The sequence below is a fragment of the Triticum urartu genome, chromosome 3 (genome assembly GCF_003073215.2).
Source record: "Triticum urartu cultivar G1812 chromosome 3, Tu2.1, whole genome shotgun sequence".
Classification (NCBI taxonomy): domain Eukaryota; kingdom Viridiplantae; phylum Streptophyta; class Magnoliopsida; order Poales; family Poaceae; genus Triticum; species Triticum urartu.
The window spans coordinates 729,798,484-729,821,534 of NC_053024.1; the positions used below are offsets into that span (position 1 = coordinate 729,798,484).

Genomic DNA, 23,051 nt, shown 5'->3' on the forward strand with positions numbered 1-23,051 from the left:
TTTACCTCCGAACCATTCCGGAACTCCTCGTGACGTCCGGGATCTCATCCGGGACTCCGAACAACATTCGGGTTACCGCATACTAATATCTCTACAACCCTAGCGTCACCGAACCTTAAGTGTGTAGACCCTACGGGTTCGGGAGACATGCAGACATGACCGAGACGACTCTCCGGTCAATAACCAACAGCGGGATCTGGATACCCATGTTGGCTCCCACATGTTCCACGATGATCTCATCGGATGAACCACGATGTCAAGGACTTAATCAATCCCGTATACAATTCCCTTTGTCTAGCGGTATTGTACTTGCCCGAGATTCGATCGTCGGTATCCCGATACCTTGTTCAATCTCGTTACCGGCAAGTCTCTTTACTCGTTCCGTAACACATCATCCCGTGATTCAACTCCTTGATCACATTGTGCATATTATGATGATGTCCTACCGAGTGGGCCCAGAGATACCTCTCCGTTTACACGGAGTGACAAATCCCAGTCTCGATTCATGCCAACCCAACAGACACTTTCGGAGATACCTGTAATGTACCTTTATAGCCACCCAGTTACGTTGTGACGTTTGGCACACCCAAAGCACTCCTACGGTATCCGGGAGTTGCACAATCTCATGGTCTAAGGAAATGATACTTGACATTAGAAAAGCTTTAGCATACGAACTACACGATCTTTGTGCTAGGCTTAGGATTGGGTCTTGTCCATCACATCATTCTCCTAATGATGTGATCCCGTTATCAACGACATCTAATGTCCATGGTCAGGAAACCGTAACCATCTATTGATCAACGAGCTAGTCAACTAGAGGCTTACTAGGGACATGGTGTTGTCTATGTATCCACACATGTATCTGAGTTTCCTATCAATACAATTATAGCATGGATAATAAACGATTATCATGAACAAGGAAATATAATAATAACTAATTTATTATTGCCTCTAGGGCATATTTCCAACATGAAGGAGGGCGAGAGGAATACAAAGTACACGCACAGAAGGGCGGTGTGGCGAGCTCGCTGTAATCTTATTCAGCGGCTGCTCAAAGCGGACGGCTCTTGGTGCTCAGCTCCAACAGAAATGGAGAGAATGGCCAGGTCGTATTTCAAGGAGGTGTATACTAAGGACCCAACTCTTGATCCCAGTAAGGTCCTAGATTGCATTACTCCTAAAGTCACAGATGTTATGAATGAGTCACTGTGTAGACCATATTCCGAACAGGAAATTTCGGACGCCCTATTCCAAATCGGCCCTCTGAAGGCCCCTGGCACGGATGGCTTTCCCGGCCGGTTCTACCAACGGAATTGGGCGATGCTAAAAGAGGAAATCGTGGCAGCGGTCCAGAAGTTCTTTGTTACAGGAGTCATGCCTGAAGGGATCAATGATACGGCCATCGTCTTGATCCCAAAAGTCCAACACCCAAAGGAACTGAAAGATTTTCGACCCATCAGTCTTTGTAACGTGATTTACAAGATTGTGTCGAAATGCTTGGTAAACAGGTTACGACCTCTTCTTACTGAGTTGATCTCGGAGAACCAGAGTGCGTTCATTCTGGGAAGGCTCATCACGGATAACTCCATTATAGCTTTTGAATGTATCCATCATATTCAGACACTGTCGGAAAATTCGGAGGCCTTGTGTGCATACAAACTTGATATGTCCAAGGCATACGACCGTGTCGACTGGGTGTTTTTGGAGAAGGCCCTTCTTAGGTGGGGTTTCTCTCAGCAATGGATCTCCCGTGTCATGGCCTGTGTAACATCAGTCAAGTATTCGGTAAAATTCAACGGCAAGTTAACGGAGTCTTTCACCCCTTCTAGGGGACTTCGGCAAGGTGACCCATTGTCCCCCTTTTTATTCTTGTTTGTAGCTGATTCCTTGTCAGCTCTCTTCAACAAGTCAATGGTGGAGGATGGTTTGAGAGGGGTCAAAATATGTCGAGGTGCGCCCGAGATATCACATCTTTTATTTGCAGATGATTCCCTCTTATTCTTCCAAGCGTCAGAGCAGCAGGCTCTGCTGGTGAAGGGTTTGTTGAGCACTTATGCAGAGGCCACGGGCCAACTTATTAATCCATCCAAGTGTTACATTCTTTTCTCCGAGCATTGCTCACTTGCGGTCGCTACAGAAGTTAAAGGAATCCTGGAAATTACACAGCAATGTTTTGAACCTAAGTATTTAGGACTCCCTGTGCCGGAGGGGAGAATGCACCAAGGCAACTTTGAATCTATTCAGGAAAGACTAAGGAAGAGGTTGGTTGATTGGGGGAGCAATATTTGTCCACTGGCGACAAAGAGATTTTGATCAAGTCAGTGGCCCAAGCAATTCCGACTTATGTGATGAGTGTTTTAAGCTCCCTGCATCATCAGTCTGTGATGAATTAACTCGCATGATTAGACAGTACTGGTGGGGGGTGGAGAAAGGGAAGAGGAAAATGGCATGGCTGAGCTGGGAGAAAATGAAGCTTCCAAAAGCCATGGGTGGTATGGGTTTTAGAGACATGAGAGCTTTCAATCAAGCTCTACTTGCTAAACAGGCCTGGAGACTTATTGATACACCAGATAGCCTTTGTGCAAGATTGTTGAAAGCGAAGTACTATGCTGCCGGTAACCTTCTGGATACTGTTTTCAAGGGCAACGGGTCAGCGGTCTGGAAGGGTATTTTGCATGGGCTCGAATTACTAAAAAAGGGCATAATCTGGCGCGTCGGGAATGGCACCCTTATCTGGACTTGGAGAGACCCATGGATCCCTTGGCCATATTCGTATAGGCCTATTACACCAAAGCGTAACTGCCGTTTTAATAGAGTGTCAGATTTTCTTGATGGCAATGGAGCGTGGAGGTTGGACAGATTAACAGAACATTTTTGGTCGATGGACATTCAGCATATACTAAGGATACGCACCTCGTCAAGGCAACGCACCGATTTCGTTGCTTGGGCACCAGAGAAAAGTGGAGTGTTTACGGTGAGAAGCGCGTATTTTTTGGCCACATGCGATCATGATGCTTCCCTCGCAGGTGGTTCTTCTAGTGCGGCTCCTAATGGGAACCGCAATCTGTGGAATTGCATATGGAACTCATCGGTTCCCCAACGGATGAAAATCTCAGCTTGGAAGGCAGCGCCAGAGGCCCTCCCAACGCAGAAGTGCAAAGTTTACAGGCATCTGGCTACCAGATCCACGTGTCCCTTGTGTGGGGTGGAAGAGGAGGGTTCTTTTCATGCCTTAGTGGCGTGCCCTCATGCCAGAAGTGTCTGGCTGGGCATGCGCACTAGATGGCCACTTCCTGGTGATGAGGTTTTGATTGATACTGGTAAGGAATGGTTACTACATCTCTTGTCCAGGTGCCCTGATGACATACGGAACATGATCATTATGATATGCTGGCGTATATGGCAATTGCGATCTGATCAAACGCATGGCAAGGAGATACCTCCAGTCCAAGTTACGGTCGATTTTCTGGATAGCTATTATAATTCAGTCTTGCTGGCTGGCCGGTTCTCATCGGATGAAATCATCAAGGGGAAGATGCCATCTTCGGCAGCCCCTGCCATGCTTGAGAAGAAGACGCCTTTGGCCCTGCCGTGGCCAAATCCAAATCCAGGGCGGTTGGCTCTATCTGTGGACGGGTCGTTCGATAGCTCGGATGGTACAGCCGCCGCGGGGATGGTTCTACGTGACAGCAATGGACATCTCATCTTCTCTGCGTATCGAGTGTTATTTCACTGTAATGATGCTCTGAAAACCGAACTACATGCGATAATGCAAGGTATAGCTCTGGCCATCCAACATACTTCACTCCCAGTGATCGTTCAGTCGGACTCGGCGGAAGCACTATCAAGTTTGGCGAGCAAGGGACTGGAGCACTCTGCATATGGGCACCTGGTTCATGAGATCAAGGAGTTAATGTGTAATAGGGAGTTTTATTCTCAGAAAATTCATCATAGTCAAAATAGAGTTGCAGATCGGTTGGCCAACTATAGCCGTACGGAGTGTACCACTGCTGTATGGTTAACTTCGGCTCCACCTTGTATCGAGGAGCTTTGGCCTCTTGATTGTAACACTATTATCAAGTAATAAAACTCCTTTTACCCCCGCAAAATAAAAGATTGTAATGACCTGGTAACTGAGGAATACAAGTATTTCTATTAAAAAAAGTCATCTATTTTATTTAGATATGTGTGGTGTTACGAGTAGTTTGAGGACGGAGATGCGAGTCTAATACAGTACCCACCTGCGTAACAGCGTAAGGCACGTGGCTGGATTCGTGGACCGGTGGACGGAGCTACACTGCGGCTTGCGCTTCATCCATCGCGTCGTCCTCTCCATACCTCGCCGCCGATGGCGCTGCTCCGCCTCCACCTCCTCCGGCCGCCGCCTGCTCCGCTCGCCGCCTTCTCCTCCCCCTGGCGCCGCGCCCTCCCAACCACCAGACCCGCTGCACCCGCCTCCCGCCTCCTCTGCTCCAACCACCCCGCCGCCCCCTCCTCCCCCTCGCCCTCCATCGTCGGCGGCCTGCTCGACTACCTCAACGAGTCATGGACGCAGTTCCACGCCACTGGTGAGTGAACGAGCGAGCGAAAGCCCCTCCGCTCCATGCTTCTGCTTCACAACCCACGCCACGCCAGGCGTCCCGTCTCTGCTCCGCATGCGCGAGGCCCTCAATCTGTTCGGTCTTATTCCTCACCGGGACGAACGCTAGCTCGCCGCCCATTCTTACCACTAAATGCTGCTAATTATCTTGTGAACTATGTGCACCATGGACCCTGGCATTTAGGCATTGTTGCCTGTTGGTGGCAAATTCAACTATTCAAGTGCTTACTTCGTCCTGTTTGTTTGTGTTGGTCATGGTTTCAGCCGAGGCCAAGAGGCAGCTGCTCGCGGCGGGGTTCGAGCTGCTCAGCGAGAACGACGACTGGGACCTGCAGCCTGGTGGCCGCTACTTCTTCACTCGCAACATGTCCTGCTTGGTGGCCTTTGCAGTCGGGGAAAAGTGAGTTTGTTCGAAGAGCTCCGCTCCTCCATACTCGAAGTGCATTCGTGTTATCACTCAAGATTTCTTGGTTAACCTTGCCCTGCATATCTTATATTTTGGCAATTCAATCTTATCAAACAAACCTCTGTTGTAGCATAAAGCATGACCATAGTATTTAAGTGATTTAGATATCTGTAGTTAAGGAAGAGGTCATGACAGCATTAGAATTTGTTTTTCTTCTCATGCCTGTACTGTATTCGTCCTAATTTCGAAGATCTGTAAAAGCTCTGGATTGCTGGGTGGTATCCCATGGCAACATACTATGAGTTTCAAACTAATAATTCGTATCCCATGGCTCAGTACCAAAAACATGATTTCAAATAAAAAATTTGTGATTGTGAAACTGTCGTAAGTGCATGTTTAATCTGAAAGACATGCAAATGCCTTTGTTCTGTTCTGCAGGTACAGAGTTGGTAATGGTTTCAATATAATTGCAGCCCACACTGATAGTCCATGCCTCAAGCTGAAACCGAGATCTGCTTCTTTCAAATCTGGCCATCAAATGGTAGGTGTACAGACCTATGGAGGTGGGTTGTGGCACACATGGTTTGATAGAGATCTAACACTGGCCGGACGAGTCATCCTCAAGGTTCCAGATGGTTCATTTACGCATAAGCTTGTCAAAGTGAACAGACCACTCATTCGCGTACCGACACTGGCTATACATCTTGACCGGTTATTTCTCATGCCCTTTCTATCACTGTTAATTTCAATTTTCCATTGAGAACTAAAATGCAATCTAAGATGTAGTCTTCTACCCTCTGGCTAGCAATAGAGTTTTAGACATCTCTTCTAGTACTGCAGTCTCGTGTGGCCCTTCCCAAGTATAATGATTTTTTTTTCTATAATAGAAAATTTATCCATATCATGGTATTTGAGACCTATCCCAGTAACATTCTTTCAATGCATCCAGTAGATTGTTGATGTCCTGTTTAAATGGATTTATCTGTAGTAACATTCCTCCATTTTACCCATATAATCCACCATTTATCTGCATCTAAGTTTTTTGAAAGCTTATCTCGATACCATCCTTTCAAGTTCATTGAATCTGCAGCCAAGCATCTAGTAGGTTGTTGCTATTGCTATCCTATTTAGCTGTAACTTTATTTGGCCATTCCATGTGTAGCTGAGTGAGTTGTTTTCCTTTTAGCACAGTGAATTCTGAAGGATTCAAGCCTAATCTAGAGAATCATCTGGCTCCACTTCTTGCAACAAAATGTGAAGAGACTATTATCAGTTCTGATGACAAAAAAAGTTCAAGTTCCACAAAGATTGTCCATCATTCACTACTTTTGCAAGTAATTCCACTCTCTATCCTTTTCCTATTGCCCATCATTGAAGCAAGAGTTTAGTTTTAAATTTGTAAGCTGGCTTCAAATTGCACTTATAGCCAACTTTCTGACCCACAGGTTCTTTCAGAAGAAATCGGTTGTGGATCAGATGAAATTATTGGTATGGAGTTGAACGTGTGTGATACCCAACCTAGCTGCCTTGGTGGGGGGAAGAATGAGTTCATTTATTCTGGTAGATTGGATAACCTCGCTTCATGTTATTGTGCCCTTAAATCCCTCATGGGCTCTTCCAAGATGCCAGAAGATTTGTCCAACGAGAAGGGTATTAGAATGATTGCTTTGTTTGATAACGAAGAGGTATTCGAACAAGTTCTGCTCTCCTTGGTACAAGTATATGTATGCATATCCTGGATTCCTAATACTTGTTTGGAGCCTGTTTTGATGGCTTTAAGACTAATATGGTTGTGAATGAGAAATATCACTGATAAGTTATAGCTCAGTAGTTGCTCATGTTCACATAAACTATTGCTGATTGTTGGACTAAGAGTAGTTCTTAATGATATAGTTATGTATAAAATATTTGCACAAAGGATTTTTGAATTAGAACTATCTAGGGTGTCCTTGTTTGTTTTCTGTGCCTGGCTTCTTCTTCCTCGTGCTATAACATGACACTGTTCAGGTTGGTTCAAATTCGATGCAAGGGGCAGGTGCACCAACCATATTCCAGGCCATGAGACGAATTGTTGACTCCTTGATGCATCAGTCCATGGGGGAGGGGGCTTTAGAGCGTGCACTAACTTCTTCTTTCCTTGGTAGGATTCATGTCTATACTGTCTGTTGGGTATAGCGTGTGACAAGTCTCTGATTGAACTCTGTTCTCCCTTTCAGTTTCCGCAGATATGGCTCATGCCCTGCACCCAAACTATCCAGACAAGCATGAAGAGTACCACAGACCAGAACTACAAAAAGGACTTGTTATCAAGCATAATGCTAACCAGCGTTATGCCACAAGTGCTGTAACAGCTTTTCTCTTCAAAGAAATAGCTCGAATTCATAACCTTCCCGTCCAGGTATTTTTTGACTTCTTTGCTTTTAAACAACGGTTACAAAATTCCTTCTGGTGCAAGGTTCACTGTTTAAACAAATGATGATCGTTTTCTTACTCTCTATTTAACTATGAGATAAAATTTGCTGTCTTTCGAGTATGTGAGTGAGTTTGAGAAATGGTACTGATGCAATGAATACCCTACAGGAATTTGTTGTGAGGAATGATATGGGTTGTGGGTCAACTATCGGTCCCATACTTGCTTCCGGTGTTGGCATACGGACTGTTGATTGTGGTATTCCTCAGCTTTCCATGCACAGGTATGCTCAGCTTTCTCTTCTTTGCACCTGTTGGTTATCGCACACTGATTTAGCATGTATCTGGAAAAATATCAGCTATACGACTTCTCTTTCAGTTCACATACACAATGTCTTACCGAGATGCTGCAAATGGAACACAAATGACAATCACATCTCATGAATAATATGCTTCGATTTGTATCTATCTCTATCCGCATCATGGTTCTTCCTACAATCATGTGTTGTATTACAAGTACTTGACCACTATTGCATTGGTTTGCAGCGTTCGGGAAATGTGTGGCAGAGAAGACATAGACACCACATACAAGCACTTCAAAGCTTTCTTCGAGATGTTCTCGGACATTGACCAGAAACTGAATGTAGACTTTTAGCTCTTGACATCTGAATGTGCAGTCTCTGAATAATGTATGGATATTCAGCTCGGCCTCTGAATAATGTCTTGATCATAGTATCAGTTTTTGTTGTATATCCGATCTAGTTTAAGACAAGAGCACTGGCTTTGAAAATCATTTCCCAAGCAATAATACAAATTAACAGAAATTTCCTTGAGATTGTGTTTATAACTTAAATTTCTGAAGCTAATTGTTTCTCCTTGTTGCTGATCACAGTTAGTTTTATCCGTAAATTAGAAAATTTCTAATTGCTGTAGGCACACTTAACTTAATTGCTGCTGGTACAACTCCGCAAAATGATCAAACAAGAAAAAACAAATAACACATTCTAATAGCTTTTCTGAAACTTAACACTCAACAATGGCCGTTCTTGTTCACTTGTTCACACTATCATTGCCAAGGAAAAACATAGCACGGAAAATAAATGGTATAGCCAGTTTAACCTCCCACTGTTGTACAATGTGATCATGGATGATAACAACTATCCTTTGAACCAATGCAGTTCTTTTTGCCAAAAAAGAAAACTCGATGAAAACTGAACCAAATTGGTGCACAGCTGCACGCAAGTCAGGTGTACTTTACAATGCTTGTAAAACACAAACAGGCTGTTAGGGATGTCGCTAACACTGCATCCCTGTTCCTGGACTACTATAGGAACGCAGAACCAAGCGCGTCGCAGAAATACGGCATGCTTCAGTTGCCCACAAATGGCAGCGGCGTCAATCTCTATCCTTTCTTTTGCCAGTTACTGGTGCAGCCTGTTCTTCAGGTTGCCTCTGCCCAGCTCCGTTAGATGCCTCAGATGGAGATAAATCCTGGGCAACTCGGTTGGCCACCAGAGGTTCACAGGGTGGTTTGGTGAGATCTGTCCTACCAATACAAAGCCAAGTCCTAGCTCTCTCGTCGCCAGATTTCTCCTCTATTGGCACGTGCCAAGATCCTGTCTCAGATTCCTGCGATGAAGACAACATCAGTGACAGCACGTTCCAACATCGGCACATGCCGGGATCCTGTCTCGGATTCCTGTGATGATAGGAAGCTCTATATAAACCTAAGTTGGATACTTACTTGAATCTCCGAAGAATAGGGGGGTGGCAGAACAAGCACCGCCTTCCCTTTATTAAAAGTGTACTTGACCTGCAATTGCAATTAGATTAGCACATTAACAAATAAATAGGAATAGGAGTGGTTATATGATTCATAAGTTTTGCAGTGCACACCCGATGTCTTTGCTTCCACTTGTAGAAGAAGGATGATGATCCTAGGAGCTCAAATATGTGATCTCTCATTTCATCATTAGTCACGAGCAAACAGTTCAATCCAATTGCTGCATATAGCCAATACCTGCAAAGTTATATCACATATATTTAGCAAACCCAGGAAACATAACAGTTGGTAAGATGCTGAAAATCAACAACAATCTAATTTCACATATTAGTCAATATATGCAGTTCAGGGTAAGAGATGCACTTCCAGCTCAGAATAAGGCGAACTTGAACTTAGATTAATATCTGAAGCATACTACAAATGTGAAACAAGAAGTGCAAGAATATCCACGGCTAGAAAGTGGGGAAAACATTACCAGTCATCATTTGACCCACTTGGCGATGTGTACAATGCTCCATTTGCTCTCCAAGTTTCAATAAGATGCCTATTGGATGCAGTTTCCATAAGCTTAGCGATGCGTTTATTATGTAGTATAACAAGTGGCCATTTCCCATTATATCTATCTCGTAGCTCAGTTACAACAGCATCCAACTGCTCTATATTAAGCATGACAAATGGAACATGGGATTAGTACAAATTACTTCAGTGGTGACAGCACATCAGAATACAGTGTAGGATGATGCACAGACCTGAACTAAGCTGAAACCGCCCTCAGCAAAATTTTGTTGATAAAGTGCAATATTTGCACCATCGACTATAGCTTCGTATTCTTTATGTGCTTCCAGCCACTCCTACAGAAGTCAAAATTTCAGCTTGTAAAAGGAAAAACTATGTTCTGAACTTTATAAACATGTATTTCTCCAAATAAAAGCAACAGACAAATCAATACAGTATACGGAACATAATTTGATTGTCATCTTTCCTTAAGCTACCTTAGTTCCTAGACAGGTGAATACGGACTCCCCTGACTACCAGGTTTAGGATCAGTTTCTTGAGCAAGCAAATATTGTGCAGTATGGCAACCAAAAACAAGGCCTTTAGGGGTGACTAAAATGTTTTAACACAACTGCAGTTCAGTTTCCATAAACGAATCAACATATAAACTTACTGTACAAACACTTAATTTGGCTACAGAACAACAACACCAAAAGTAGTCATATGCACAAAACAGGGTGGCGCGCTTTCTTCAGGTATAGTTTTGATAAATTAGTTCTTAGTAATCACACAATGCCAGCTACTAATTGAGTAAAACCAAGCACACATGAGTCTGCCTATCACAATTTATGTTAATTTGATTGGCACTTCTCATTAGCTAGTTTTTATTTCTAGACTAATAATAACTGTCATGCTTTAGTTATATGATTTTTTTATGGATTTCACTAACTACAGCTTTAGGACCAGTTACTTGAGCAAGCAATTATTGTGCAGACATGGCAACCAACCAGAAGGTCTTTAAGGATGCCTCAAGTATGCTAACCAACAGTAGTTCAATTTCTATAAACCAAACATAAAATATAGATGAAGAAAGTAATCATATAAGCCCATTCAATTTGGCCACAACATATCATCACACAAGCAGTTATCTGCACAAAGCAGGGAGGCACACTATCTCCAGGTGAATGTCATGCTTTAATTATATGAAGATTATGGATTCCCCTAACTAAAACTTACGGAGCAGTTACTTCTGCAAGCAATTATTTTGAAGGCATGTTAACCAACCACAAGGTCTTTCAGGATTACTCAGATTGTTAACACAACCAGAGTTCTATAAACGGAGGTGAAAATTAACATAGATGAAGAAGCTTATCATATAAACCTACTGAATTTGGTCACGATACAAGTCACTATCCTCAGAAAACAGGGAGGCATACTATCTCCAGGTCTCGTTTTCCCAATTTAATTCTTAGAAAACCACACGGTGCCAGCTAGTAAATGGAATAAAACCAAACACAATATCTACTCTGCATATCACAATTGCCAGTAAACTAAAGAAACTAACTATATTAACAAAATGTGCAATGCTCCAGGTTAGCTAGGGAGTTAAACCCAAGGGACAGTATATATGCACCTGAAATTGGCTGAAATTTGCTTTGGTCTCCCTCTCAAGGGCCAACCCAGAAATAGAGTCAGCAAACTTCTGTGTCTCCTCCATGTCAATATCAACAGAAGCTAGGCGGCATCCGCATCCGCCACACTCGCCTTCTGCCCCAACTTTCACCCGCTGCACCATCCACGGGCCACTCTGGAGCCACCCCAGCTGATGGCACCCACCGCCATTCGCCACAATGGCGTCCTTCACCTGGCATGCATCCCAATCCATCTTACCAGCCGTCGCCGCCTTCTCGCTCCGAAACCATGCCTCCAACACCTCCGCAGTCTCCTCTTTAACACAGCCGACCGCTCGCCGCAGCTTGTGCATATACTCATACACCTTGTCTGCATCCCCCGCCTTGGCGCTCACCTCAAGGAGCGCAGCGAGCTCAGGCTCCTCCGGCGAGACGGCGGATGCCGCCATGTGTGCCTCAACCGCGTAGGCCTTGCCGGCCTCCCCGGCGCGCCGGAACGCCGCGAGCACGGGGCTGTAGGACCGGAGGCGTGGCGCGAGGCCGTACTTCTCCCGCATGGTGGAGACGAGCCCGAAGGCCTCGTCGGCACCCTCAGCGTCCGCGGCGGCGACGACGCGGGCGAGCGAGGTGATGGTAGCCTCGGAGGGGGGAGCCCCGACCCCGAGCATGTGGGCGAACACGCGGCGCGCGGCGGCGGCCGGGTGGGCCGGGAACGCGGCGCGGTCCGCGGAGGCGAGCAGGTGGAGGAGCTGGTTGTACTGGTGCGCGGCGAGGCGGAGGTCGGGCGCCGCGTCCGGGCCGGAGACGGCGGCGTCGAAGGCGGCCATGGCCGCCGCGGCGTCCCCGCGGCGGGTGCAGTCGGTGAGGGTGCGGGAGAGGTCCGAGTTGGGGCCCTTCCCGCCCCGGCCGCGCTTACGGCGGGTCCCGTCGCCGGCGGCGGCGGCGGCGGTGGCCATGGGCGGCTGGAGAGAAACCCTAACGGGAAGCGAGGGTTTGGACTTGGAGCCGCTCAGCGGCCATGGCCCATATACTCTTGGCAGGAGGGCGCTGCCGGTCGCTGAGATTAGTCCCATACCGCTAGCCGAGAGGAGTTCATCGCGGTTTATAAGGCGGAGTAGGTGCCTCTTGGAGCACTAGCCACAGGATGAAGTGAGCGGGCCTAACCAGCCCTGGAAAGTCCCCGGGCCCCATGCGCAGCGATGCGCCCACGGAGACGTGGACGGCCCATGAGCCGGCTCTCCCTGCCTCGGCGGGGGGCAGAGACGAGTGTGGAGCCCAATCACAGGGGGCCGGCTCTGGGTCAATTGGCCAATCTCACAGTTATTCACTTGGTCCGTAATGGATTAACAGAACGGGGCTTACACTCCTGTGGCACCACCTTTTTTTTTTGTCGTTATATTGAACACCGTTAGTGGTGTCGGTCGTTGTGATCGGACATCTATGCCTCGATTGACGTCGTTGTTCCACTCCAAGGTCTTCGTGGCCCACGAAAATAGCGTAGCAGATGCCGAGGCCTGAATCCAGGTTAAATCATGGCTCGTGGTTGGATTGCACTTGTTAATGATGTACTCCTTCGTCCATGAATAAATGTACTTCTAGCTTTTGTATTAAGTCAAAGTTTTAAAACTTTGATCAACTTTATAGGAAAAAGTAGCAGCATTAATGACACTAAATTAGTATCACTAGATTTGTTTTGAATTGTAATTTCATAATATATCAATTTTATGTCATATATGTTACTACTCTTTTGTATATATTTGGTCAAAATTTTAAAACTTTAACTTAGAACAAAAGCTAGAAGTACACTTATTCGCGGACGGAGCGAGTAGGCATTGATGTGAAGGTTGGGGGTCAAAGACGATGCTAAAGTCCCGGTCTTTCTTGCCATTGAAGTAAAAGTTATCCCGGTCACCGCATGAGACTCCGGGGTTAGAAATCACACACTCAAGGGAGAAACGTTGATAAATAGTATTGTGCATCATCAGGACATGTATGTATAACATCGTTTCAAAGGTACACATTAACTACATACTTGCATTGCCACTTATGTAGGAAATGTGCGTATCAAATTTATCCTAGGCATACTCACTACAGAACGTCTTGCAGCTGAGCGGCGGGCCATGCATCCGCTGCCACCACCTTGAATTCCTTGGGTAGAGTCGCACCTGAGCGGCGGCGCCAACAAATGTGACGGCACAAAAGACCACCATCGCAGTAGCAACCACGGCTACCAATTGCCACAACATGCCGTAGCTCGAATTGCGAGTTCTTGCCTGAGATAGTACGATCCGTATGTGCACTGTATTGCTGCTGCTGCCTGCTGGTGACCGGTTATGACGAGAATTAACTACCTTGTTTATACACGAATTGACCCGAAGGACTTTATTTTAATGTTGTACCCATGGTACTTCCTCCGTTCCAAAATACTTGACTTCCATTTGTCAAAAAAAAAATGTACCTATATACTAAAATATGTCTAGATACATCTATATTTTGATAAATGAAAGGCATGTATTGTGAAACGGAGGGAGTACATAGTTGACATTCACGTGGGTCAGTTGTACTAAACCCATCATGGGTAAGTAAAAGCCATGCAAAAAGAATGACATTGAGTGAAGCTTGACCTACAAATTAACAAATTTAGTCTAGGCCACTCAGAATATGCCAAGAAAAGCAAAAGGAGAAAATAATAGAAGAACAGCTAGGTTTTTCATGGTTCTAGCCACTAGCTAGTGTTACATCACCGCCTGCACATAATCAGCATAGAGGCGAGCCAATGATCCCATGGCTGACCTAGGTAGGCTCAAGAATTGGCTTTTAGACCGTTGGATGCTGGTCATGAAGTGTCTAATTAAAGATGTTTTGCCTTCTAGTTTTCGAAGAGAATATTCTTTTAACATACAATCATATGAATTGATGTGCCATTTGCAAAGGAACCCTCCGGAACAAGACTATTTGAATTTTTAATTTCACATTAATCACAAGTACCTTTTGTTCCTTAATTGTTCAACACTCCTTCCATGAATACTATTTTCACTAACAATTTTCTACTTATTTCACATGCTATTTTTTTTGTTCAACTAGTTCTTCTAGTTCTTTGGGTAGGTTTTTTCCATCCATAAGTTTATATCAATTCCAATTAGGTTGTATTTTTCCAACACGACCTTTAACTGTATTGAAATTCTGAAAATATATTCTCTAAATAGCGTTCCACTATTTCCCTGTAGACACACCCACTGATACCCCGATAAAGTAAACATAATCAATTGGGAGGTAGTATGTCGTCCCTTGGAATATGGTGGTCTAGGTGTCCTCAACATTGAAAAATTTGCGCGTGCTCTGAGACTGCGGTGGCCTTGGTATGAATGGACAGACCCATCCAAACTCTGGGTGGGTCTGGGCAACCCCTGTGACGAGAAGGACCTTGAGTTCTTCTACGCCTCCACCGCCATCACTGTGGGGAACGGAGCGAGAACGCCTTTTTGGAACTCTCCTTGGCTGCTTGGCCGTAAACCAAAAGACATTGCTCCCCTTATTTACGAGGCCTCGACGAGGAAAACATGGAAGATGATGTGATTGTGTGGAAACATAAAAATGATGGGGTTTACTCCGCGGCCTCAGCCTATAGGGCCCAATTCTTGGGCCTGGTGATATCCCCCTTGGACCGCATGATATGGAAGAATTGGCCACCACCAAAGGTCAAGTTCTTTGCTTGGTTGGCCCTTCAGGACAGAATTTGGACTGCCGACAGACTTGCAAAACGTGGATGGGAAAATTGTGGCTTATGCCCGCTTTGCAAACGGGAGCCCGAGACCGGGCCACATCTCTTCTTCAAATGTCGTTACACCATCAGACTCTGGAGCATGCTGGTCGCAAAACTTGGCCTTGAACATGTTGATATATCTACATGGCACTTGGCGGGATCCGTTGAGGAGTGGTGGGATAGAAGAACCGACATGGATATTCCATCACGCAAGGCCATGGCCTCTCTCACCATGCTTGTCTCTTGGGCAATTTGGAACGAAAGGAATGCCAGGGTCTTTCGACATAAAAGTGCACCGCCCCCGATCATCCTCAACATCATCCTCGAGAAAGCGAAACTATGGGTCGCCGCGGGTGCAAAGAAACTAGGGGAAATCATAATACGCGAGTAATTGTCATGCGGTATTGTATGGACACTTGTAAAACTCTGTTCCTCTCTTAATTAATATATGAGGCAAATCTTTTGCCCTGTTTTAAAAAAAACAATAAGAAAAAGAGCCCATGAAATATGTGTATGTGCGTATATATAAGGGTCACTGTGTTTTAAAGAAAAAGCCCATGAAAAAAAACTAGAATACGTAATAAGGGTGATCCTTCCATGGACCCGAGATCGATCGTGCGTTCCTGCCAACAACCACACCGATCCAATCTGCCACAGTCGCGATTTAACAGCGATGGCCGGCGACAGATGGCGGTGGGCCGACCTGCCCAATGATCTCCTCGGCACGGTGTATCTCAGAGCCAACTCCGCGTACGACCGGGCGCGCTTCGCTGCCGTCTGCACTACATGGCGCGCCGCCGCGTCGTGCCACCGGCCGCTGCCGGCTCTGCCCCTGCTGCTCCTGTCGCCGGGAAGCGGAACGAGCCAACGGGAGGCGCTAGCGTACAGCCACGAGGACGGCAGGGCCGTGCACATCCCGCTGCAATGGTTCCCGTGGGGCGATCGTCTTGTGGGGTCGCATGACGGATGCTGGGTCTCCACCGTGTCCCGCTCCGACGATCTCCTCGTCGTGAACCTCTTCTCCGGCACTCGGGTGCCCGTCCCCACGCAACAGAAGTTAGAGCGCAACCGAGTGCGCCTGTCCTAACTACGAGAAAATTCCTTATATAACACTGTTTTAAATATTGGTTCCCTATTTAACACTCCAATAAATGTTCTTCCCTAAATAACACCAAGTGTAATTTTTTTCCCTTTCTAACACTTCCGTCAAGTCCGTTAGCATATGCCGTTAAGATCTGGATTGACTGATGTCAGTATTTTCTCGTTGGACGAAATTACCCCTTTGAGGAAAAAGAAAACCAGAGACCAAACCGGTCTCTCTATTCTCTCCCGACCCGACTCTTCTCACCCCCTTTCTTCCCAACCCTAGAGGCGGCGGCGGCGAACCTCCCAGACCTAGCGGCGGCGGCGGAGGGCTATGGATGGCGGCAGTTCTGCGGATGGAGACGACGCCGCGGACGACGGCCATGGCGCGGCTGCGGACGTGCTTGCCGATGGCGCCGGCGGGGCTGAGGTCAGGTCAATCCAGGGCATCGGGCTAGCCTCGGGCTGCGGTGGGGTTGAGCCAGCATCGGGCCAGGCCGGAGACTCGGCTACAGCTGGCTCGGGCCTGGCCGGTGGCTCGGCTGCAGCTGGCTCGGGCCAGGGCGCGGCAGTGGCTGGGGTCTCCGGCGAGGGCACGGCTGGGTCGTTCTTGGCAGCAGCTTCAGGCCAGGGAGGTACTCAGTTGCCGCCAGCAACATGGGCGTGTCCAGATGGGTAAGGGCCAGTCCATCTAGTAGCAATTATCATGCATAGATTGTGCTAGTTTGTGTAGCTGTGTATTTGAGGAAGAGATCTTTTCACTTAATTTCTGTTAATGATCAGATTGTCTAGCAATACTCATGTATAGGTTTAAAGCAAAGTTTAAAGTTGTCTTTTAATTCACAGGATGGATCCAAATTCGAAATTGTTTGGCAATCCAAAGAAAGCTCGAAAGGACATAAGATGTTTTTGTTTTGAGAAGGTTATCGATTGTGACTTGACAAATTATAAGGATTTGGTCGAGTCAATTGTAGAGCAGTACCCGCCGCGTTATTTGGAAGTTGCACATGTGCAATATTATGACTATGCTCTTAAAAACTATCCAGAAGTAAAATCTGACCAAGATTTGATGATTATGTTTGAAAAACACTCGGAGACAAAGATGTTGCATATGATTATTGCATATTGTGATCCCTCGGAACCATATGAGCCTATCACCGAGTGGGATGAACCTAACAGCAATATAGAACATGAGGATGATACTTACCTTCGCAACCCAAGACCTGAGAATGAGCATGTTGGTGTTGATGAGGAGAATATGTATGAAGTGGACGAACCTATGCCCTTTGATGTGGTTCTTTATCGTAATAAAGAAAAGGATGATGAAGTAGAGGCGTCTGAAGTAGAGGAGTCTGAAGTAGAGGACGATGAAGTAGGGGAGTCTGAAGTAGAGGATGATGAAGTAGAGGAGGATGAGGAGTGCCATGAGGCAGAGCATACTCCACATGTAGAGTATGACAAATTAGACCCTCCAATGACAAAAGGCTTTACATATCCCAGCATGAAAGAGTTCAAGTTGGCACTTTCTCAGCATGCAATCAAACATGAATTTGAGTATAATACCGAGTATAGTACACCTCATCGGTTTAGGGGCTATTGTTCAAGACAAGATGCTGATAATTGTCCATGGAGGATACATGCTTCTACGACGGAGGATAAGTGTACTGTAATGGTAATTGTTTAACTCTATTCATTTGTGAACATTTATTGCATAATTGTCAAGTGTTTTTAGCTAATTACCTCTATCTCTCTTTTTAAGGTGAAGAAAAACCCATGTGGTCATGATTGCTCTAGTACAAGAAGGAAAAAGAAGATGAAGAATGCAACCAAGTTTTGGATATGTGATGAGGTGAAGGATTGGCTGATTGAAGATGCTACTCTCGGAGCGAAGGCATTGCGCAAAAAGATTAAAGAACACCACAAGGTTGACATCCACTACAAGAGGGTATATATGGGTAAGAAGCTAGCTCTGAAAGAACTATATGGTGATTGGGATAGCAGCTTTGACAATTTGTATAGGTTTAAAGCACAAGTTGAAATATCTTGCCCTGGTAGCATAGTGCAGATTGATCATTACACTATAAAAGAAAAGATCAGGTTTAGAAGGTTCTTCTTTGCTTTGAAACCTTGCATAGATGGATTCCTTAGTGGTTGCAGACCATATTTGGCAGTAGATAGCACATTCTTAACAGGCAGGTTTAAGGGGTAGCTAGCCAGTGCTATTGCTGTAGATGGCCATAATTGGATGTATCCACTTTGTTTTGGAATTTTTGATTCCGAAACAAATGAGAACTGGATCTGGTTCATGCAATTGCTTAGGCAAGCCATAGGATCGCCGAGGGGTTTAGCCATAAGCACTGATGCTGGGCAGGCGGTGATGACAGGGGTAAAGGAAGTTTTCCCAGAGGTAGAACATAGGGAATGCATGTTTCACTTGGTGTCAAACTTCAAGAAAAAGTATCACGGAAAGGTATTTGATGACCATCTTTGGGCTGCTGCTTACTCATGGAACAAGTATATATTTGAGAAAAATTGGGTTGCAATGGAGACAGCAAAGCCAGTGGCAACTACATATCTTAGGAAGTGGCACACTAGGTTGTGGACTAGGAGTCAGTTCTCAACCATTTGTAAGGTGGGCTATGTAACCAACAACCTGGCAGAGTGCTTCAATAAATGGATTAAGCACCACAAGTCCTTGAACTTGGATGACTTAATGGACAAGCTTAGGCAGATGATTATGATCATGTGGAATCGAAGGAGAAAAGTAGCAAAGAAGTTAGCTGGCTTATTAATTTTGCCCCACATAATGAAGAAGTTGAATGCAAAGAGTAGAGAGTTAAACCTGGAGGTGGTAGAAAGCTCGGAAGAAGTTGCTGAAGTTACTCAATTGGGAGGCAGCGGGTTTAGGTTTGTCGTCAACTTGCATGACACCACATGTTCTTGTAGATAATTGCAAGTTTCCGGCCTTCCTTGCAAGCATGCTCTAGCATTCATCACATCACTTGTCAATGCACATATACAGAATTATGTGGACTCATATTACTCCATTGACAAGTTTAGGGCAGCTTATGGCCAACTAATCCCTGCTATGTGTGACAAGACCCAGTGGCCTGAATCTAACCATGGATTCTTCATGCATCCACCCTTGTTAAAAGCCGTAGCTGGTCGGCCCCAAACTGAGAGGCATAAGGGTTGTGGTGAGAAAAAGAGGAAAAGTGGCCAGCACGTGTGCCCTATTTGCAAGGAATACGGGCACCATTGGCATAAGTGCAAGAAGGGTAACAAAGATGACATTGTTGCTTTCATGGCTGTGAGGTAATCAACTATCCATTCTACTCTCCTATTGCATGTTAACTACTTTCTTGCATTATTGTTTGTAATCACCTATGAATGTTCACTACTTTCTCATTTCTCGTGTAGAGAACCACCAAAGAAGAGGAGGAAGACTACTAAAACATCCGAGTCATCCATTGTGCCAAGAGGTGATGACGCGCCGACAGCCGCTATGTATTTTCCACCAAGGTTACCTATTCTACACCAATGCTTGTTCCAAATAATAACTGAGTTTTTATTTGTGCCAAACGAAAACTGAGTTCGATTTGTATGTATTCATGCAATCCATAGCCAAAACTTGGAAACTACAACCAAGAAGAAGGGAAAGCATAACCAAACATTGGAGACTACAAACAAGAAAAATGCAAAAGGGGGGAAAAGGTGACCTTTTCTGTTTCTGGATTTTAATATCACATATTATGCATAGTTGATATTGTTGTTTGCTGCCATACATGTATCAAATATATCCATATGTATTGTTGTCATACATGCACTACAATAATTTGACAGCCATGTTGTTATTTTAAGGGCCACAAGGAAGATGGAGCTTGCTAAAAAGGATCAAAACAATCTGATGGTTCCATTTGACAGCCCTGCAATGGGCACTAGAAGCAAAAGAGCTTACCCAACTAGCCCTGCAATGGGCACAAGAAGCAAAAGGCGGCTCAGCTTGTGAACTCCATCTAATTTCTTTCACTTAATGTCACTTTTGTTGCTGCTCATGTCATGTTGTGTGGACTTGGAGTAAGGTATGTGAACCTGGGTATGATGTGAGCCACTTTTGGGTTGCTAATATGATGTATGTGTGGACTTGGAGTAATGTATGTGAATCTGGGTATGATGTGAGCCACTTTTGGGTTGCTAATATGATGTATGTGTGGACTTGGAGTAATGTATGTGAACCTGGGTATGATGTGAGCCACTTTTGGGTTGCTAATATGATGTATGTGTGGACTTGGAGTAATGTATGTGAACCTGGGTATGATGTGAGCCACTTTTGGGTTGCTAATATGATGTATACGCATGATATATGTGAGTCATATATGTGTACTTGGATGTGAATCTGGATGTATATGGAGTGCCTCATGCCATTGGCAAATTTGAAAGGTGTGTGTTGAACAATATATATATATATGAATTGTGTCACAGGTTCTGCACAATTTTGAATTAAATTTTGAAATAAAAAACTGTCCAGAATTGCATGTTTACAAGGAAAGTTCTGCCCAGTTTTGCAATTAACAGCAGGAAAAGTTATTGATCCCCATGTGAATGATTTTGATCACAAGTTGCATTAGGGGTAAGATCGTCTTTTCATGTACCATTTAACACCGTTAGTACTCAAAATAGACGGAAGTGTCACAAAGGGAACAAATTTTAGCATTGTTGTTAGATAAGGAAGAAAAAAATTTACGGTGTTAAATAGGGCACAAAAATTTAAGCGAGTGTTAAATAAGGAATTCTTTCCCTAACTACTCCACCATGTGGAGGGGTCTTTTCCATGGACCTAATCTACGTGAAAAAAGTCATCTTTTCCACGGACCCTTCCTCGACCAGCTGCATCCTCGCTGCGATGACCCAACTGTGCTCTGTAGCGATCTGCAGGGCTGGCTCCTCGGATGGTGATTGGACGACACAAGAATGGGGCACCATGCTCACAGACATCACCTTCTGCAACGGCGAGCTCTATGGCATCCAACGCGGTGCACTCTTCAAGTTTGGCATCAACATTAACAAAGACGGTAATCCAGTGGCAAGCCCAATCCACCGCCTAAACATCGAAATGAAGGTCTTGCACGTGTTGGAGGTGACATCCCACCCAAGATACATCTTCCAACTGCGTAAGCGTAAGAGCATCTCCAGCCGCGCCCTCAAGAAGGCCTCCCATGCGTTTTTTGTCCGCGGGCGTCAAAAAATCGGCCCAGTCGCGTCCCCAAGAGCCCAGTTTTCGCCGGCTCGAGCCGAAATTGGCGCCGGCGGACCCAACCCGAACCCGGGGCGCTGGGGTCGCTCGGGGGCGCCGGGCGAATCGTTTTTGGCGCGAAGAGCCGCGGGCCCGTCGCGTCAGCGACTGTACTCTCTACTCGCCCCTTCGTCATCCTCATCGCCTCGTTTCCCGCGGCGAATCAATGCCAAAGCTGCCGCGTGCTGCCGCGCCGGTCAGCCTCCATTGATGCCTCATGGGCGGCGCAGTGAAGGCTGGGCGACGCGTCCCTCGGCCGCCACGCAATCACGCCACGCGTAACGCGCCGGCCAAGCTTACCACGCGGCGTCTTCGCCTATAAAAGCCGACTGCAAGCGCACCAGAGAGACTCACCCCGATCATCCACCGACGACGCGCTCATTTCTCCCCGTTTCCTTCTCTCGCCGTCACCAATTGAGAAAGCATGGCCGAGCGTTTCCCAGGCGACGGCGTGGCAGCGAACGGATTCGGGCGCCGTCATCTGCACGAGGACGAGGCTCGCCTCCTTTTCGAGGCCGAGTACCTGGTCCCGCCGGACATGCGTGTGCCCGGGGCGTGGAGGATCAGCGCCGGCGGCATGCCGGTGCCCCCGGTACCCACCGGCGAGGCGCGGCGTGCGGAGATCGCACGCATCCGCTCATCCCTGCCGCGTGCGGCGAGGGAGGGGCCCCGATACGTCCCCGACAGCCCAATCTGGGAGCCATACTTCCGCCGCCGGCACGACGAGCAGCTCGAGGCCACCAACGACGTCGTGCCCTCCGGCAGGTTCAACGCCGCCGGCCGGCGTCGGTGGTGAGGCGTGCCCGGGCGCACGTTGGAGTCCGTCCTCGAGTACATCGAGAGCGGCAACACGCCGCGCCTCGAGTACCCCGCTCCCCCGTCCTTCTCACGCCGCCGGGGAAGCTCCTGGACGCCGAGGCGCATGGAGACCGGGGTGTCCTCCTCCTCGTCCGGCGGCTCTCCTTGCCTCCACCTCCGCCCCGTCAAGCCGGAGCCCCAGGACACGCCTGTCAGCGCGCGTACCCACAGCTCCGGCGCCCTCGTCGAGCCCAAGGTGGAGTCCAGCCTCCCCCCGGAGTACGAGGAGATAGTCCGGCGCGACTTCTCCGACGAGGACGCCATCCGGTGGTCGCGCGACGACTACCTGCTCGAGGAGATGGTCCGGCAGCGCCGGGCCCTAGAGGAGATCGCCGCCCGCAAACGTGGGCGTGAGGACGAGGACGGTGTCGTCGTCCTCGATAGCGACGACGACGACGCCCCCGGACTGTCCAACCCGCCGCGCCAACCGGGGGAGGGATGCAGCAGGGACGGCGGAGGCGTAGGCGGGGGCGACGACGACGACGACGGCGGTGACTACACGCGGTTCTACAGCCTCCTCGGCATGTAGAACCGCGTGGGCGGGCGGCGAGGCGGGCGGCGAGGGAGACGGCGGGGGTAGCCCGCGGTAGTTTTTTTTTTCTTTTTTTGTAAAATATGTTTAAATTTGAACGAACTCGCCCGTGTTTGCATTATGTTTGCGCCAAATTTAAATATTTTAAAAAACCCGTGGGGGCCGCGACTGGGGGCATCACACCCCCAGTGCGCGGTT

General features: G+C 46.8%; 2 protein-coding genes across 2 annotated transcripts; one reads left to right on the top strand and one right to left on the bottom strand.

Moving 5' to 3' along the window:
* The first annotated feature begins 4,250 nt into the window (after window positions 1-4,250).
* Window positions 4,251-8,248, top strand: LOC125546271 (probable aspartyl aminopeptidase). Its single transcript, XM_048710482.1, has 9 exons — window positions 4,251-4,568; window positions 4,865-5,000; window positions 5,445-5,717; window positions 6,193-6,340; window positions 6,452-6,691; window positions 7,014-7,146; window positions 7,223-7,404; window positions 7,587-7,699; window positions 7,962-8,248. Exons 1-9 carry the CDS (start codon window positions 4,349-4,351, stop codon window positions 8,068-8,070), a joined length of 1,554 nt encoding a protein of 517 aa, XP_048566439.1. The 5' UTR covers window positions 4,251-4,348; the 3' UTR covers window positions 8,071-8,248.
* A 259-nt stretch (window positions 8,249-8,507) lies between these two features.
* On the bottom strand, window positions 8,508-12,403 carry LOC125546270 (proteinaceous RNase P 2-like). The gene is made up of 6 exons (XM_048710481.1): window positions 11,327-12,403; window positions 9,948-10,049; window positions 9,674-9,849; window positions 9,312-9,435; window positions 9,160-9,228; window positions 8,508-9,044 (listed from the first exon to the last, which is right to left on the bottom strand). Exons 1-6 carry the CDS (start codon window positions 12,395-12,397, stop codon window positions 8,811-8,813), a joined length of 1,776 nt encoding a protein of 591 aa, XP_048566438.1. The 5' UTR covers window positions 12,398-12,403; the 3' UTR covers window positions 8,508-8,810.
* Between the last annotated feature and the right edge of the window lie 10,648 nt (window positions 12,404-23,051).